At 39.4% G+C, this 20,157-nt stretch overlaps 1 protein-coding gene across 3 annotated transcripts in view; it reads right to left on the bottom strand.

The window, feature by feature from the left end:
- The window catches only part of THADA (THADA armadillo repeat containing), a 207,324-nt gene that overhangs the window by 34,582 nt on the left and 152,585 nt on the right, over window positions 1-20,157 (bottom strand). For all 3 annotated transcript variants that reach the window (XM_042474414.1, XM_042474421.1, XM_042474430.1), the window contains 5 exons: window positions 19,655-20,067; window positions 19,438-19,559; window positions 14,655-14,727; window positions 13,182-13,326; window positions 12,550-12,681 (listed from right to left, as the gene is read on the bottom strand). In XM_042474414.1, the coding sequence (XP_042330348.1) occupies window positions 12,550-12,681; window positions 13,182-13,326; window positions 14,655-14,727; window positions 19,438-19,559; window positions 19,655-20,067 (885 nt within the window). The remainder of the gene's footprint in view (window positions 1-12,549; window positions 12,682-13,181; window positions 13,327-14,654; window positions 14,728-19,437; window positions 19,560-19,654; window positions 20,068-20,157) is intronic.

The raw sequence follows: 20,157 nt of genomic DNA, 5'->3' as shown, positions 1-20,157 counted from the left end.
TCAGAGGCCATACCTCAACTAAGAAAACCCCACATGTTTCCCACTGTCCAACATTAGACTTCTAGTTGCTGAAATAATTATGATTTTTGCAGACCTATACATCAAGAAAAGGGGGGAAAGACATTAATGTATGTCTCTAGACTGACATGGATGTTTTACCTCATGTGCTTTGTTCATGAAAATATTTTAAAAATTAATTTAAAGACCACATTTATTACATACACACAAACAAGTGAAGACAGTGCTCTGAGATTTCCTTTGCCTCTTCTAACGTGTATTCAACACAATTTTGTCTTTCCTTTATGTATCTGGTGTCCTGTATCTCCATTCCCTCCTGTAGACACAAGTACAAATAAGATCCCTAACAAATAAATGTCAAATTGTTCAGTAAAGTTTTAAAAGTGGAAGAGATGGTTTAAACATCAGTCATTAACTGTCATCACTAAAGAAATTTCTTATTCTGTAGTTTTTCAGGGAAAGCCAGAATTATAAGTCCCTGTGGTAAGTGCCCACATAAATCCTGCGTGTAAGGGCTGTGTCTCAAATTTCTCTAATGGGGTGGCAAAGAAATGGCCCTCCAGGTGTTGCTTGGTGGCAACTCACATTAGTCCTGGCCAGCATAGGCAGATAAGGAAGATGATGGAAATCACCATCTAACAACCTCTGGAGAGTTATACATTCCCTCATCCCTACACAGAGTGTACGTTCACATATTGACAATATCACAGAAAACATCAGAACTTATAAGTACAACCTTATGCATATTTACTCAGAAGGAAATCTATATTCAATGGGGCTTAGTGGGTTTAAGACTGAAGCCATAACTTCTTTAATACTTACATGATTCTGATTTCTTTAATGGTTTTCACGTTATTTCAAACAGTAAAACCAGTAATCCACTCTGCTTTTCTGAGCTGTTCTGTTTCACGTGACAGCAGACAGTTTCATGATGGCATCTGCTTCAGCTAGAGAAAAGGCCTTTGCCCTTCTCACTTATAATCAGCTGTCATTTCTCCTAAGGAATCACATTTTATTTCTAATTACACTCTTAAGTGTCACCAAAAATACCTACATGGGTCTCCAATGCTTATTTTCATTCTGTAACTTCCTTATCTAAAGTACTCAACAGAGCTTTTAACACTACAATGTGCCTTTAGCAAAGAAGACTTGTTCTAATACTAAAATGAGGCAAAAACATTCATTCAAATTTGGCTGAGAGCTGCCATTGTGTGTCACAAAACTGAAAGCTTATGAGCACAAGGGCCCAGTGTGGAAATTGACTGGGAACTGAGTGTACCACTGGTATACTCATATAAATAAACACAATTTAAAGATGAATTACAGTGGGCCCTCTTTACACACATATTTTTTTATCCACGCATTCAAGCACCCACAGATTGAAAATATTTTTTAAAAATATAAATCCCAAAAAGCAAACCTTGATTTTTGCCTTTTTACTTTAGAGACACCATTCTACTTATGCCATTGTATTTTAGGGGACTTGAACATTCAGAGATTTTGGTATCCATGAAGGGTTCTGGAACCAAACCCCAGTGGATACCAAGGGCCCACTGCATACCGTGTCTTATAGCAGGGATAAAGAGTCTTGGGTGCAGGAAGCCATATGCTCCCCCAACACTGGATGTGGACTCTATGTACATGTATGTATGTGCATGTCCCCTCCACTGCCAAGGCTGAAATGGTTACCAACAACCTGTTCTGCATAACTCTGTTATCCCATTCATATTAAAACATGAGTGTCAAATTGTTGTTCTGTGTTAAGCTATTCGTTCATGTAGGCAAGCACAGAGAATGTGCCAGAAGAATTCTTACTTGAAATGACACAACACCGAGAAGGCAGCTGAATTAGTGCATTAGAGCAAAAACAACAAGCAATCTGAACTTGTGCATGGTTATTAATAAGGAAATCCTACTGACTTAAATAGCATAGACTTCAGCCAGCATGGTGCAGTGGTCTGTGCACTGGACTTTGGAGAGCAGGGTTCAAATCACCACTCAGCCATGAAAACACACAGGGTGACCTTGGGCAAATCACACTCTTTCAACCTCGGAAGAAGAAACTCTGAAGAAACTTGCCAAGAAAACCCTGTAATAGGTTTACCTTAGGGTTGCCCTAAGTCAGAAATAATTTGAAGCCTAACAACACACATTCATGCATAGGAAAGTAATGGGAGTCTTAAAAGGTAAAGTTAGTCCCTTGGTATGAATGTCTTTGGTCACATTAAATACTGACACCTGTATTGTAGCATAAGCTCTTTTGAACTACTGCTTACATCATCATTAATATTAAATGGTATTTTCAGTCTGCATACTTACAATGGAATAGTAGAAACAGGAGAGGCTAAAAAGCCATGTAATATGAAAAGTAGTACGAACAGCATGTGACATTTCTAGGCAAAGTACAATTTTTCATCCAAAGCTGAAATGAGTGGCCACTGTGCTTGTCTTAAATCCACAATAAAGGGACAACCAAATGAAGTAAGGGCCAATTTTTACCTCTGTGCAGTAGTGCAAGTCTACACTGACCAATTTTGGCCCAGAAATTGCATCTGGAAGTCACTCTGGTTCTGCTTCCAGGCAATTTTAAAGAGGTTCTCAGTAATGGATTTTTAAGCAAATCTCCGACTCTTGGAGACTTCCAGGAGCAACAACTGACCTTTGGGGAATGTTCCCCCTCCCTTGGGATGCGGGTTATAAGATTTAAGAATTGCACGTAGCCCAATGGCTGCACTTTCTTCGCCCTTGTGTTTTTGTATATAAAAGTGTAACAAACAGCATCTTTGTATTGTAATGTCCTTTTGGACCTACTGTTTGCCATCATTTTCTTCCTGTCTGTTTATATATGTATGCATACATGCCTATAGATAGGTATCTGTCCATTGTGAATAAAACTATGCATTTGATGAAGTGGGCTTCTGCCATAAAAAAATTCACATTTACACTGCCACAAGATTGTTGTTTTTCCTATAGTACAGTTGGGTTAGTTTAAATCAGAACAATTCATTTTATGCTATGAAGCAGATAAACTACAGCTGGTTCAAAACATGGCAGCCAGGCTTGTGTCAGGAACATCTAGAAGGGACCACATCACTCCGGTTCTGAGGTCCCTCCACTGGCTGCCTATTGGTTTCCAGGCCCAGTACAAGGTGTTGGTTATTACCTTTAAAGCCCTAAATGGCTTGGGACCAAGCTATCTCAGAGACCGCCTCTTCCCATACAATCCTCCGCGCGCCCTCCGGTCCTCTGGGAGGAACTTGTTGCAGCCTCAAAAATCGAGGCTTGTGGCGACCTCCCAGAGGGCTTTTTCTGTTGTCGCCCCCAGGCTCTGGAACGACCTGCTGGACGAGATCCGTTAATTAACATCTTTGGACAGCTTCAAAAAGGCTGTCAAGACGGATCTCTTCAGCCAGGCCTTCCCAGGCTAAAATATCCCGGCCTCAGGATCTCCCCCCTCCTCAGTAATGTCTATAAAGCCCCCTTTTCTTTTCTTTAGAACTGAAGTTGCAGTGGTTTATCGGTTGGTATTATTTTGTTTAATTTATTGTTGTTCTAACTAGTTATTGTGGTTTTAATTTCGATATGCAGTTTTTAAGGTGGGAGGGAAATATATTGTTTTTATGCTGTATGTTATTTTAATGTTGTAAACCGCCCGTATTGGTTCGCCACAGGGTGGTATATAAATAAAATTTTATTATTATTTTATTATTATTATACTATTAATGAAAGAATTCATCTGCAAAAGCCTCAGAACCTTCTAATTCAGTTTGTAAAAACTAAGCACTATGTTCAAAAATTTAAAATAAGTAAATAGTTGAGGTAGAGTTTTCAGCCTTCAATAAGCACAATTTGACTCTAGTACATGACTTTGTTTCCATTGGCACATATTTTTCTTCCAGTTTACCACATTAGTGCTTGACTAAAAAATCCAAGTTCTGCAATGTATCTATGTATGCACACATTGCTCTGCAAAAACACTGCTCTCTCAGCTAGATTTTTCTACTAACAGTCAAGAAGTAAAATTAAGATAATGAGTCTTATTTGCCAATTTTCATAATTAATTCTGTTTTCTGCTTAAAGAATTGAGAGCTTTGGGACAAAAAACAGCTTGTTCTGATGTGATCAAAGTCTTCTTCTGATATATTTGGCCTAACAGATTGGTGTGGTTAAAACATAACAGTTTCTGTGGTCTCTGATAACCAAAGAAGGGATGGGGTTCTAACTGCCTTTTAACTTCCTCAGCCCCAGTTTACACACCCTTTTCATCTCATCTTATGAACCTTTCCCTAGTCTCAATACCTATCTGAGAAGAGGGTTTTAACACTTACACACCCTTGTGAGATCTAGTAAATCACTTGAAAGAAAGATGGGAGGGTCTTTGCAATGTTAGACATTGGCCCTGGGACTCATCATTGCCACCACAGACCATGTCATCAAGTCATGAGTAGAAAGTGTGGTTCCCAAACTTCCAGCTGTCTTATAGAGCTGATTTATTTATTTTTTCTATTTTAGAAGAAGGAACTAAACTCTAATCTCATCTAATTCTGGTCTAAGTAAAATATTCATTCTACACATACAGTACTATATACTACAATTAGTGCGTTGCTTCATTATTATTTAGTGTGTTGTTGCTGTTATGTGCCTTTAAATCATTTCTGACTTATGGTCACTGTAAAGCAAATCCACCACAGGGTTTTCTTGGCAGATATATGGGGGGCGGGTTGCCTTTGCTTTTCTCTGAGGCTGAGAGAGTGTGACTTGCCCAAGGTCACCCAATGGGTTTCTATGGCTGAACAGGATTTGAACCCTGGACTCCAGAGCCCTAGTCCAATGCTCAAACCACTACACCACAGTATTGTATACTGTGGTTTTAATCAGTGGTGTCACTAGGGAAGTTACATCCTAAGAGGTTATGTGACACCACTGCTGTTCAAACACCTACCTTTTGGCAGAAATGGGCTGTAGCATTGATTTGCTTCCCTTTAAAATGCTTTAAGAGATGGTGGGAGTGGGGTGAAGCTCAGTGGAGAAAGGAGAGGCCCCAGGATTTTTTTAAATTAAAGTTTCAAATTTAAAAATAAAAATAAAAATATTCTTTTTAAAAACATCACATTTTAACCAAATATTCACTATGTATATGTAAATACACTTATGCTGTGTGTAAGATATTTAATATGAAGGTATTATTTTAATTTTGCTAATTGTTTATGTCACAACTGTTAGCATGACATTCAGTGGTATATAGGAATTACGATTTGTGAGTAAAATTAGTGCATAAAAAGCATTACTAAGGATTTTTTTTATGGTATGAAATGTTAGGTCAGTGGAAGTGGTGACACCATAAGTTACCGAACCGGGTGACACCAACCCTAGTGAAGCCACTGGTTTTAATATATTCTCAGTGTGCACTGCAAAAACAGAGTATAATGTATTAGAGATTAGCACAGCAACTGCTATAACAACAAACAGTTAAGACCCTCAGTATTTCTTCTGTTTTGCCTTTAGTATAAAACTTTTTTTGTAGCTTTAGCAAAATTTATGTCTGCAATATTCACTCTCCTTACTAGACTATGGATTGTTTGCTGCAATAAAAGATTCCCTTACATCTGCCGCCTTTACAGTACTGTTCAACACTAGAAAGAAAAACACATTACGTTTTTCATTCTTTTTTAAAAGCACATCAGAATCTATATTAATCAACATAACATTACATAATATTTTTCACATTATTGAAATCGTTCCAAAGAAATGGACCCATTTTCCTATTTTTAGTATTGTTGTTGTTGCAAGAAACTGTAATCTAGAAGCCAATACAAACCCACAGTGCTGCCCATGAAAGTCTCTCCCCACTCCTTTATACTCATATCAAATGTGGCTGATTCACCTGTTTTGTTCATGGAGAGGAGAAGGAAAAGAATCATTCCCATCAAAATATGTCACCAATTCAGTTATGGGCCAGTCATCTCTAATTTTGGACAACATAAAAGCACTGTGCAGTCAACTCATGGGTGCTACATGTGGAATTCACAGACACCATCAAGATGAAAAATCTGGCTACAGAGCTCTTCAGAGGTCAACCCGTATTAGTTACCGCATCACACGCTTGATACCATTTGAAATGCAGTAGTGGCAGAGAATTCTACAAATACCACAGACTGCTTAAAACACAAATGAGTGGGTCTTACAGCAAATCAAGCCTGAACTCTCTCTAGATGCCTAAATAACTAAACTGAGACTATTATATTCTGGACATAACATTGAGACAATGTGATTCATTATAAAAGACAGTGAGTCTTGATAAGGTGGAAGAAGAGAACTGGGGTGTAGCGGTTGAGCACTAGACTATGACTCTGGAGAACAGGATTCGAATCCACGCTTGGGTATGCAATGCACTGGGTGACCTGGGCAAGTCACATGCTCTCAGCTTCATGGGTTGGCAACCTCCCTTTGAAGAAACTTGACAAGAAAACACCATGATAGGTTTGCCTTATGGTCACCATAAGTCAGAAATGACTCAAGAGCTCAACAACAATATAGAAGACTGTAGATAACGAGGAAGACCATGTTACAAATGGATGGATTCAATCAAGGAAGCCACAGACCTGAATCTGCAAGACCTTGGCAGGACTGATGATAACATTCACTGGGTCACCAAAAGTCAAAGTTGATTTGTCAGCAAGTAACAACGATGACATTATTGTGACTACTTAAAGACAAATAAAATCACATTCCAGTTTGTAACTGACCATTAAGGACAAGCTGTTGCGGTGTGTGTGTATGTATGTGTAATGCTCTCAACTGCAAATTGCACTGATGTTTATTCAGTTGGAAGGAAGGAAATACAACACATAAATGATCAGATTTACTAGAGTATAAGCTCTCATGGATGCATATCCTTTCAAAGTAATGACCAACTGAAAACTGTTCTTAAAAGAGAGCTGGAGACAAGAAATGCCTTTCAAGAGTCTGAAAAAAAGGTTTTGGGCTGGAAGACAGAGCAACCTCTTAATCAAGAGATGGGAATTAATAGGAACCTCTTTTGCCAACCCTTAACATACATGTCACTTAATAGTTTAGATTGTGCCTTCTGCCTACACAGTTCCTCTGAATATAAGGGTAAGGAAGCTTCCAAAGGATGGCCTACATTAGTTGTTGCATCAGAGTCTTGTGGCATCTTTTCTACTTTGGCCATTTGTTCACACACTGTTTTATTATTCACTTTCATTGCTGTTTGTTCCTTTCTCTGCACTGCTGTTTTAATTGAATTTTATCATTTTTATAAGCTGCCTTGAGCTACAAGAAGGAAGGCCAAGTAAAAACATTTTAAACTAAGTGGGTTTCTTCGTTATTAAAACTAATTGGGATAAGTAAGTAAATAAAATATAAATCATTCATCTGTATGTACTTTCCAAGACAAAATCAGGGTCCAAAGTGGAATATACAGACTGGGATTAATATAGTGGGTTCCCCATTCTAGCCAACACACCCTTGCTAAGGATCTTCTCAATCCAACCAAGTCATGGAAAAAATCATAAAGTGACCTGATGCCACAAAGTGTTTTGAAGATGCAGCAGTTTCATGAAATGCTGCCTCAAAAATTACTTGAAAAGGATGGAAATGTGCTATTTAGAACACAATTATTGTTTAGTTCAGCCTAGCAGCCAGCCACATATTTTGGGATGCCCAAAGGCAGACCAGTTCTGTTGCTTCAGTACCTCCTAATTTGAAATAACTCCTGTTTCATTTACCCTCTTTTTCCATCCCAACCTAGCCTCCACCCTAAAACAAAATATATTCTCTGGGCAATGGCCCTTGTGACTGCGAAAAATTCCTCTGGTATGCTAGAAGGTCATAATAGCTATACCCAAAACAGCATCCCAAATGGTGCTGAGCAGATACAAACAAGATTATCTAAGGGAGAATGAGATGGCAAAGAGGTGACTTCATGAATGTCAGCAGGTTTTCTTAGGCAATGAATAGATGTAGTCTGCCAGATCCTTCCTCTGAAATATATCCTACAGCAGCTGGTATTTATTGGCAGTCTCCCATCCAAGTACTTACCAGGGCTCACTGCTTAGCTTCCAAGATCAGACATGATGTGGTGCCTTTCAAGAGTGTTGTATATTGTGTATATGCCTTCAAGTAGCCTGGTGACTCTGGTGACCCCATGAATTTCATAGAGTTTTCTTTGCCAAGGAATATTTAGAGGTGGTTATGGTAACCCAAATGAGATGTACTCAAGGCATGTGTTACCATAGTCAGATCTGGCTTCTCAAGGAATGGGAGCAGCAGGTGCAATAGTGTTAACTGTGCAAATGCATTCCTGGCCACCACTGAAACCTGGGTGTCCAGGCTCAAGTTTGAATCCAGGAGTACATCCAAGTTGCAAGCCTGGGATTTTACAAGTACAGTATAACCCCAACCAGCACAGGAGGTACTCCCTGATCTGCCTTTCAGCTGACAGGAGCACCTCTGTCTTATCTGGATTAAATTTCAATTTGTTTGCCCACATTCCATCCATTACTGACAGCAGACATTGGTTCAATATTGAGACAACTTCCTTGGAATCAGATGGAAACAATAGATAGAATAGCCTTGTTGTCAATGTGAGGAAGACATTGAATGGGTGGTGGTGGTTCCCCACTCCTATTTCTTAAGACTGAGAGACTGAGGGTCCTTGCCACTTGTTGGTTAATTTGAATTCTGTCTAGGGTTCCATTGTCAGCTTCTGGTCACCTGAGTTCCCAAACAGGCCCCCTCTTTGTTGTCCTTCCATCAGCAGGCTAAAACCTTTTTATGCAAACAGGCTTTTAAAACAGAAAGTCTTTAAAGAATGGGCTAGGGGGGTGATGTATTGTTTTAACTGAACAGTTCTTAAGAGCTTTTGTTTTTTTAAATTTGATTTTATTCTTTTAGTGTGTGATTTGTTTGAATACTGCAATAGTTCAATTCTATTTTAACACTCACTTTGTATGTTTTTAATTGTACAGTCAGCCCTCCCTATTCAACCATCCATGACCTGAAAATAATCATTTCCCCCAGAAAACAAACCCTGATTTCGCGCACCTTGGGCACTGTTAAATCTTAACATCTGTTATAAATATATTAACAAGCGCCCATTACACACACACACACACACACACACACACACACACACATATATATATATATATATATATATATAGCATACCCTAGATATTTATCTTACCAGTATATCTTTCAGTATGTTTGTCAGGTTATCATCCTATCAGTCTATGAGGAAGAGCCCAACTGTCCGAGAAAGCAGTCTTTGGGCCAGAACAGACTGGCAAAATAGATCGGCAAAATACACACAACACATGCCCCCAAGCTGGCAGGAAGTTTACACGGTGGCAGCTTTTCAGCGCTTTGGTAGTGTGGTGTTTAGACACCACATGCTGCAGGAGTGCCAAAAAGCCGCAGTGGCAGCAGAAAGGACTCCCTTTTTCCAGCACAAAAAGGAGCAGCTCGTGTGTGTGTGTGTGTGTGTGTGTAAGAGTTTCCCAATCAGATTTTAAAAGCCTTCTCTTCCCATCAAAGAAACACCCCATTTAATTCCACTTCTTTCCCTTCCCAATCCGATTTTAAAGCCTTTTCTTCCCATCAAAGAAACACCCTTTTTAACTCCACTTCTTTCCCTTCCCTATCCGATTTCCAAACCTCTCCATCAGCACTTGGGAAGTGGTGTCAGGTGGTTTGGAGAGGTCCAGAGAAAGAGAGGCAGAAGTGGTGTTTCCCCTTTCCATCCTTTGTTATAGCCCCCTAAGTTTTACCTTCAACCTATCCATAGGTCATATAAAATCCATGATTTTTACCCTGAAACCTTCCCTCGACTTATACATGAGGTTCGCTTATACAGAGTATATACAGTACTTGCACTTTTACATATTTTCAAACTGCTAGGTTGGCAGATGCTGGAACTAGTGATGGGAGCTCACTTCATCATGTGGCACTTGAGCCTTAAACTGTCAACCTTCCGATCATCAGAAGTGGTGTCAGGCCATATGTCTGACCTGTAATAACACTTCCTCCTTGACACAAAGCAAAGTAGTGCTGGGGAAACCAGGAGGTCAACAGGACAGGATTTCTATCCAGCCTACCACTGGCTGTACATAAACCAGCTCAGCACTGGCCTGGAGGATATACCCAGAGTTATCTAAAGTTTAGAGAGAGCAGGAGACTGAGGAGATGAGAGCCTACAGAGAGGGACATAACATCTCCCTTTTGCAACTGTAGTGAGAAAGGGGAGTGAGTCCTAAGGAAAAATGAGGGGCTCGACAGACCGCCCCAAAAGGGTGGGCTGGAACCACTCATTTTTGCTCCTGAGGGAGCCAGCAACCAAACCGTGCGGACTCCCTCCATACGAAAAAGAAATTGCTAAAAGCAGGTTCTTCTTGGTGCACGCAGCTGCTGCCATTAGTCCGCCATTGGCGCACTGTCACTCGTCAATGACGCAAGCGTAGTGCCGCAAAATGTGGATGCTGTGCCGCGCTTACATCATCATGGCGGCCCCTATGATGGCATCCCGGCGCATGCTAGGTTTCGGGAGCGTGAGGTTGCTCCATTCTCCCAAACCCTAATTTTGGCCCCAGGCTGCCACAAAGCGGCAGTCTGTTCTGGGCCTGAGAAAACTTGTCCACTTGTACATGCCACCTTATCCAGCCAGAATGAGAAGAAAGACTGGCTTTAGGGAGGAAACAGGCTTCTGTGAAATAAAAACATCTCAGAGTCTGTGCCATTATCAGGTATACTTTTTTGAATAAGCAATCTTACTTTGAAATAGCTACCCTCTTACAGAGCCACGAACGTCTAATTTAATTAGACTTCAAAGAAAATGATTAGCATTAGCAGAATTCTTTTCATATCCAATGTTCAGGTGCAACTGAAGTTGCTTAATTGGCCAGAACAACAGAGGGAGGCATTGGCGACCTCAAGGGAATCCACTGGTTTGGAAAAGTATGGTTTTTTAAAAAGAGGAAGACTACATCCCAAACATCCCTAAGAGGATTGGGTGTAGTGAAGCAGCCACAGAATGTGAATTCACTGGAGGGGATGAAAAATTAGGAGAGGGAGAGGGAATACAACTGGAGCATTGTAGAGGGGGCAAGCTAGCTGACTGGAACATGACCAGCAACTCTGCACATTTCAACAACACTTCTAAGTATGTTCCTTCAGGTGAAAAGGAATTTCAAAAAGAAAAACCCTGCAGAGGTTTACACCTTAATCAATGCAAAACAATAAAGCTTGTCACAGAGCATGAACTTATACTGCAAAGGTCATTAGTAAAACCTTCACTACATGACAAGTTATTGTTTGCAGGCAAACAGAACAACAATCCATCTTGCTCTTAATTAAGCAGTTGGTGAATCAGGATCCTGGCATGGATCCTTAGGGGGGAAATGGCAGCATTTTTCAAGCTGAAGCTATTATTTCTGCATAGTGCAAGGTAAACATCTCCAGCATACTTCGCTTTGTGCCAAACAACGATCTATCTACATATATATAACCTAACACTTGAATACTTATTTACCAGTCCAGGTGCAAGTATTATAGCTGAAAAATCAGCTTGTTTCTGAAACAGAAATTCACTGAAAAACTGAATAGCTGTTGTTATTTTTAAATAAAGAATCCCTAGTAAAACTTCTAATTCCCTACATGCTACTTCACCTTGTGAGGACCCAATTAAAATCACCCATTAAGAAGAAAGAAAAGGTTACTGAGGCAATTTAATTATTGACTCCCATTTACAGCCTTATCTTCTGTATTTCATCCACCTTCTAGGCAACTGGGACATAGCCATAAAGCACAGGCCAAGATACCCTTGGAAAGACTCTCTGTGTCTCCCCTACCTTTGCTTAGGTCAGCTGTGGGTAAAATATTACCTGCACACAGCCTCATATCCAGCCTCCCATGTGCAGTCTTGAAGATTTGCTGACCATCCTCTTTATTGCTTACATCATGGATGGGCAACACAGGGCTTGCACCCAGACACAGCTTTCTGGTTCAGTTCTGCAGCTAACACAATACCTCCCAAAATCTTTTGACCCACATGTCACTGCAAAAATAAAGTGCTTCCAAAAAAAAAAAAAAAAAAAGAGCTTTACTTTTAAGACTATTGGTTTTTTTACTTCAAAAACATGACTTATTTACAAGTAGATTTCAGATTTCCAGTAATATTAAACAAGCATTCAGAGCCTGTGAATGGTGGAGGCTGTGTTGATGGATCAGGTTTCAGAAAGAGCTCTCCTGGCACAGGATTCCTCTGGCCTAATTTGGGATCATTCCTCATCTCCTCCTTCAAACCTGCCTATTCAAAACATTTCTCCAAACCCTCTGATTAATTTTTTTTTTTGCAATATAAAGAATTGCAAGGGGGTAAGGGAGAGTATTTCTGATCAGTTCTGAGATCTGCTTTTCCATCACAACATAGGATATGATCCATCAACCTCAACATGCTGCGATTTGAGAGTCCTCCTCACAAATATTGATCTTCAGTGGGTTAACATTTCATACCTGTTTTTCTGAACATATTTTCTTGACACTGGGCCAGTCTTATAACACCAGCAGCTATATCTCTTACTATCTGTTCTTCACTTTGCAACAGCTGAACAACACATTTCCAAAGGAGTAGTGTATCAGACAAACCTAAGGATTGGCCAAAAAAAAGTATGTTATTGTGATATTGCAAAACAAACATAATTTGGAACATGTTTAATGAATGCATTAACATAAGCATTATATCTGCACAAATCCTTAAGATTCATAACCACTTCATGCCTCTAAAGACTTGTACATGAACACAGAGTTCAGACCAGCCAAAGTTAAGAACTAATTCTCATTTTGGTGTGGCAGTTTAGTATATGCTTTATTTTGATATTAAAATCTGTGAGAATGAGAGGTGCTTGTTTTAGTTTCTTTGTTCTCACAATTTTGTTTTGTTTTTTGCTCTGTGTCTTCAAGTCAACTCTGACCTATGACAAACCTATTGTAGGGTTTTCTTGGCCAGACTGATATTGCTTCTCTCAGCCATGTGATTTTCATGGCTGAGGTAGGACCTGAATCTTAGTTCCAGTCTTAGTCCAACATCCAAAACACTACACCAAGCTGGGTCCTTTTTACTGGGCATAAAAAGCTGAATTACTTACTCAAGAAAAGTTTCTGGCTCGTCAGGAAAAATGGTGTAATGCTCACAAGACTCTCAGCTGCAGCCAATCTTAGATCTGTTTGCTGTTCATCTCCACAATAAGAAATGACAATTTCAACCCACTCTTTTATCTCTAATTTTACATCCTGTAAAAATATTATTCATATTAGAAACCATGATAACTGTAAGAATCATATCATCAAAAATCCACAAAACCATGATACCTTTATTGGACCAACAAAAATGCACAAAATAAATATTGCAAGCATTCAAAGCTCCATTGGATTAATCTTCAGGCAAAGGTATTAAAATTATACAGGGAAAAGAAAAATATGACAGTTAGTCACATGACTACATTTTGTCAAGATGCTGCTGCTGTTGTTGTTTTTGTTGTTGCCAGTTAAGATGGTATGGAGGGATATCCATGCAGGCAGGCCACTCCTTCTCCTGGCCATGGGGGTTGGTTCTGGGAAACAAACAATCATAAAGTCCAGGAAATAAAATTTACATTCCATTAGCAACACAAAAACCCATATGCATGGGTTCAACTATTCATGGCTATATATATATATATATATATATATATATATATATATATATATATCCCAAAATCAAACCTTGATTTTGTCATCTTATATAAGGAACACCATTTTACTATGCCACTTATTTAATGGGACTTGAGCATCCATAGATTTCATTATCCACAGGGGGTCCCAGAACCAAACCCCACTGGACACCTCCTTTGAGATCCAGGCTGGCCAGCCTATGTGGAGACTCCTCTATACCATACCATCCGGAGAACAACAATAACATCATCTTGACAAAATGTAGCTTTGTGACTAACACTGTCATATTTTTCTTTCTCCTGTATGGTTTTTGACACCTTTGCCTGATGAAGAAACCAGTGCAGCTTCAAAAGTTTGCAACATGTATTTTGTGCATTTTGATTGGTTCCATTAAGGTATCACTCTTTTGTGGATTTTGGATGTTATTGTACTTTGCTATTTGGCCAACATGGCTACCCTGGATATGTTTTATAAATTGGCAGCTAAAGCAAGGCATTTAAATATTTACTAAAATAATAATAAACTGAAAACTATGACATTCAGTCCTATTGCCTTCTAAATTATGAAAAATTAATTCTATACAGAAAAGGATGGAAAACACTTTAGTTCCAATTTAAAAAGCAAGACATAAAGTATATTTAAAAAAAATAATAAAACTTACATTGCATAAATCTGCACCAGATTTCTCCATTAATCTTTTCTGAAAACTAACATGGGGTGTTCCTGGAGTTTTTTTGCTTTTGGACTGCAGTCATAAACTCCAGTTTTGCACATATGCAGCAATGAACTTCATTGGTATGTCAAAATGAAGAGGGTGTCTGAAGGCCATTCTACAAAAAGGACATTCTTAAACTTTTAAAGCAATTCAAATCTCATGCAAACATTATAGGCAAACTAAATTTCCTTACCTCTTGCCAATTTTGTACAAGATGGATGACCAACTTTGAGGCAAACTTGAGGGCTATACTTTGAATTTCAATGCTGCAAATATAAAGGTTAACAGAAACACACAAAGTTAACTGTGAAATACATATTGCTGTAACTTTGATGTCTTAGTCAAAGAGCAATCAGCCTAGTGGGAAAACACCCCCTCCTCCTCCTCCTCCTCACTTGTTATTGATATTATGTTCTGTTAGCTAAAGCACAGCATGAAATCTAGCCGAGTTCAACATGCTATGCCTGTTCTCCACCTGAATATACAACCAAATGAAAAAAAAAATGCTTAGGCATAAGACAGTTGTTCCCTATTGTATTAAGAGAGAACAAATTCTCATCAGGTTCAAATACCTAAATACAATGTGTATATTTGCTACAAAACAGCTAGGCAGTTTGCAATTTCTAAAGTGTTATCAATCATGGAGCTGCAAGAGACCACAAGGGCCATCCTATCCAACCCCCTGTCATGCATGAATATACAAACAAAATACAGTCCTCTCTCCATTCTCGTGGTTTTGGAAACCGCATCCCTCGCTTATGCGTGAGGGATGAATGGAGAGGGAAATAATGGGGAGCGTGCCCAAGGTGCGCACACACACACTCCTGCAGTCATGTGCCTATATTCAAGCCAATGGGGCTTGAATATATGCAAAATTCCATTTTTGTGGAGGGGTCCAGAACGAATCCTCCACAAAAACAGAGGGTGACTGTACTCCTGACAGATGGCTATCCAGCCTGTGTAATGACCTCCAAGGGAGACTTCACCACACTCCACAGAAGCATATTCCATAGTGGAACAGCTCTTGCCACCAGAAAGCTCTTCCAAATTTTTAGGTGGAATATCTTTTCTTGTAGTTTGAATCCATTGCTTTGTGTCCTAGTCTCTAAAGCAGCAGAAAAGAAGCTTGCTTCATCTTCAACATGACACCCTTTCAAATATTTAAACATGGCTATCATGTCATCTCTTAATTTTCTCTGCCCCAGGCTAAACATACCCAGCTCCCTGACCTACTATAGAGGATGGTTTCCAAACCTTTTTAGCATTTTGGTCACTCTCCTCTGGACACATTCCAGTTTGTTAATATCCTTCTTGAATTGTGGTGACCAGAAATGAACACAGTATTCCAGGTGAAGCTTGACCAAGGAAAAACTGAGTGGCAATATTTCCTTTGATCGAGACGCTATTTTTCTTTGTGGAAATTCATTTTGTTAAGTTTTGACCCAGCTCTCCAATCTTTTAAGGTCATTTTGAATTCCGATCTTGTTCTCTGGGGTATTAACACCACCTCCTAATTTGGTGTTATTTGCAACTCTGATAAGTATCTATTCTGTATGGCCTTTCCCCTACTTCATCATCGGCTCCATTTCCCCCAGGTTGAACACTGTTCTACTTTTGCAAAAAGACAAAGGTGTTGAGTAATTCTGTCTTTTCTCTGTTCCCTGTTAATATTTTACCATCTTTTCCATGTAACGTCCCCACCATTTTCTTGTTCTCTCTCCTCCTGGCTATTTGTTTGATTATTCTTTGCTGATTTATCCCCTTTTCCATTTTTCATGCATGTCTCTTTTTCAAATCTTAGCTCATTTTAAAGTTCATTAGATATCCAACCTGGTTTCTTTAGACAACTCTCATTTTTGTTCCCAGTATTTCCCTAAGTTTATTGAAATCAAGTTTCTTAAAGTCTAGAATACATGTCTTCCCTCTATTACTAGATTCCAATCATAAGAATCTTCCCACCAAATTTCAATGATGCCTATTATATTATATTTGCAGTCTGATGTTAAGAGTTCAGGTTTGTCTTGTTTATTTCCCATGTTCTGTGTATTAGTGTAGATACATCGAAGACTATGGATCATTTTTCCTAGCTGGCTATTTAAGGTGTTTTTCCCCCCTCCCATTGTTTGGTTCTTGTAATCTGCCTTGTTCTCTGTATAACAGTCAGGCTATTATCTCCAGCACTTGAAGAACTCCTGCCCTCAAGAATACCATCCCCTGTCCCCCACATAACTAAGTTTAACACGCTGAGAAAACAGATGCACTTTCAGTGGTCTTTCTCTGTTCTTTGGGACCTTTTTAGACTTCATGCTAACAATTGCTATTTCTCTTTATGACAATTGTGCTGTAAATGTTATACTGAATGTGTTTCCTCTAAAGGAAAAAGCAAGCTTACACTGAAAAACAAGTCAAGATCTGCCTGACGTCAATTATCAGCATGATGAGATCTGCACAAAAATATTTTTATAAGACTGAATAAGAGGATTTTAAAAGGCTTAATGCACTTTAGTGGGACAATTCCATGTCAATCTCTAACTGACACTATGCTTATAGTGATCTGACATTTTTCTAGGTATACAATTTTTGGGGGGGGGGGGTTGGCTTTCTCTCCAAACACATCAAGCTGTTACTTTGCACAGGATCAGAAGAACTGTCATGCTTTCCCAGAGGAAGGGATGAAAGATTTGTGGTCCTTCAGATGCTGTTGAATTAGACCTCACATAATCTCTAACTTTTGGTGGTTGGTTGGGACTGATGGAAGCTGGAGTCCAACAACTTCTGGAGGCCACAGTTTCCCCATCCCTTCCAAGAATCACTGGAATTGTAATTTGGTGAACAGTTTGTTGTTTGTCCTCAAATAGAACAAGAGTGTCCTGAGGAAAAAGGAGTGACTACTGAACCAATTTAAACAACTCACAGATATGCCCTGTGAAACACTTATGTGCTAGGTAGTTGGAATTAAGAAATGAGCCCAGATAATCTAAATGATTGTAATTCTCCCTTTATGAGCCTGCCCAAGGTTTGAGATCCTTGGGATAAAGCTTTATCTCGATTCCACCAGCATCACAGGCACACTTGGTGATGACCTAAAAAATGCCTATAGTCTTTAAGTGTAGCTCTATGGAAGTAGGCATAATTGAAAGGTTTAAAAGTATAAGAACATCTTGTTGAATCACAGCAAAAGAGCTATTGTCTCTAGAATTTTGTGTCCCTAATGGCCAGTTAGCCCAAAATCAGGAAATGGGTGCAAGACTACGTTGTGCTCCCCAGAAACAGACATGGAGATGAATGCTGTCTCTGATCCTGGAGGTTACATATAGCAATCATGACCATTAACCAATAATGCAAGTTGAAAAATATACATGGCCATGACAGTCTTTGACAGCCAAGTTGTTAGGAGACTTACTATACAGTGCAAGAGTGGGGAAGCTGACAATAAATACCATGTAATGTATTTCAGAGGAAGCAACTGAGAGCCAGAATGGTGAAGTAGACTGAGTGTTGGACCACTCAGCCATGAAACCCACTGGATGGGTGACCTGGGCAAGTCACATGCTCTCAGCCTCAGGAGAGGGCTATGGCAAACCTCATGTGAACAAATCTTGCCCAGTAAACCCTATGATAAGGTTGTCTTAGGGTCACCATAAATCGGAATTGAACTGAAGGCAGACAACAACAACAACAACAACCTGGCAAAACCACATCTGAGTATTCCTTGCCTAAGAAACATAATGAAATTTACTATAAATCAGCATATGATTTGGACAGATACAAACCATAGACACTCTCTTCACTGATGCTCAGAAGTATCACCATGAAATTCAAAATGACCTGAATAAACTAGAAAGCTGGGCCAAAGCTAACAAAATGAATTTCAACAGGGAGAAATGTAAGGTACTGCACTTAGGGTAGAAAAATAAAATACACAGATATAGGATGAGGGACTCCTAGCTGAACGAGACTACATGTGAAAGGGATCTGGGAGTCCAAGTAGACCACAAGTTGAACATGAGTCAACAGTTCAATGCAGCAGCTAACAAGGCCAATGCGATTTCAGGCTTCATCAATAGTGTCCAGATCAAGGGGAGTAATAGTGCCACTCTATTCTGCTCTGGTCAGGACCCACCTGGAATATTGCGTCCAGTTCTGGGCACCACAATTTAAAAAGGACATTGAGAAACTGGAGCGTGTCCAAAGGAGGGCAACTAAAATGGTGAAGGGTCTGGAAATCATGTCCTATGAGGAATGACTTAGGGAGCTGGGGATGTTTAGCCAGGAGAAGAGAATGTTAAGTGGTGATATGATAGCCCTGTTTAAATACTTGAAGGGATGTCATTTTGAGGAGGGAGCTGACATGTTTTCTGTTGCTCCAGAGACTAGGATCTGGAGCAATGGATGCAAGCTACAGGAAAAGAGATTCCACCTCAACATTAGGAAGAGCTTCCTGACAGTAAGGGCTGTTCGACAGTGGAACAAACTCCCTTGGAGTGTAGTGTAGTCTCCCTCCTTGGAAGTCTTTAAGCAGAGGCTGGATGGCCATCTGTCGGGTATGCTTTGAATGAGAGTTCCTGCATGGCAGGGGGTTGGACTGGATGGCCCTTGCAGTCTCTTCCAACTCTATGATTCTATGATTCTATGAATGTTCTGGGTGATTACAAATTTTAAATTCAGTTTAAAATCTCCAAGAGGTTATGTTTCAATAATATCATTTCCCTGAAACTTCAGTATCAAGTTCATGAACACTGCCATTTTGGGCAATTTCAAACATGGGTTAGAAGATAAGACTATGAATGTAAAAAGAAACAAACTGTAACCTATCTCACCAAGGCTTTGTGACCACATCGTAAAATTACAGCAGAAGTGAGTTCTTTAAGGACATAGCAACATTTACCTTTCTTGTTTCCTGAATCAAATATTATTTCTTGGCTGGAAGTAAACATTTATAAATAAGCAAAATATAAAAAAACAAGATAGTATACCTGTCAGAGGTATCTGCAATGTTCATAACCCACTGCAGGAAATCTTTTGGACTCATATTTATAGCATCTTCTGTTTTTGAAAGCAAATTTTTCAGGTCCATACAGTAAAGAGTTTGTAATACCTATAACAACAACAACCAAATAAAATAAACGAACAATTTCTTATCCTAACTGGATCTTAAATTATTATAAAAGGAAGTAATCTTTGTGTTTTCACCTTGCAAAAACATTCTGGATGCTTTTCCATTATGGCTATCTTAAGGAGACTTGCTTCCAAACCAGACAGTAGACACAACAGAATGTTTCCTCCTTCCATCCCATGTTTAGAATTTGCTTGATTTAACCACATCAGGATTGCATCTAAGACCAATAAACGCACTTCACAGAAGTCAGAATGTAGCAGATGTGCAACTGACAAACAAGAGTCCAGTCTTTCCTCTTTGGCAAGTAAACCACTGTGTACAAATCCAAGATCTGTAGTGACTGAACACACAGATATGTAGAGCTTGGTGAGGCTTTGGAGATACTGACCAAGTCCGGGCACTGCAGGAGAGTGGCTGATACCCATTACCAATTCAGAATTGGAGATAACTGTGCCAATTTTCTCCTCAAATCTGAGCAACTCTGTTCCTGAAAAGAAATGAGATGGGGTGGTCAGATGAGGAAGAAAAGGAAAAATGTTTTTCAGTTATTACACATAAATACTTTAAGCAAAATTCA

This window comes from Sceloporus undulatus, chromosome 1, assembly GCF_019175285.1.
Source record: "Sceloporus undulatus isolate JIND9_A2432 ecotype Alabama chromosome 1, SceUnd_v1.1, whole genome shotgun sequence".
Taxonomy (NCBI): Eukaryota; Metazoa; Chordata; class Lepidosauria; order Squamata; family Phrynosomatidae; genus Sceloporus; species Sceloporus undulatus.
The sequence above is the reverse complement of the archived record's forward strand: the minus strand, read 5'-3'. Positions and strand labels throughout refer to the sequence as shown.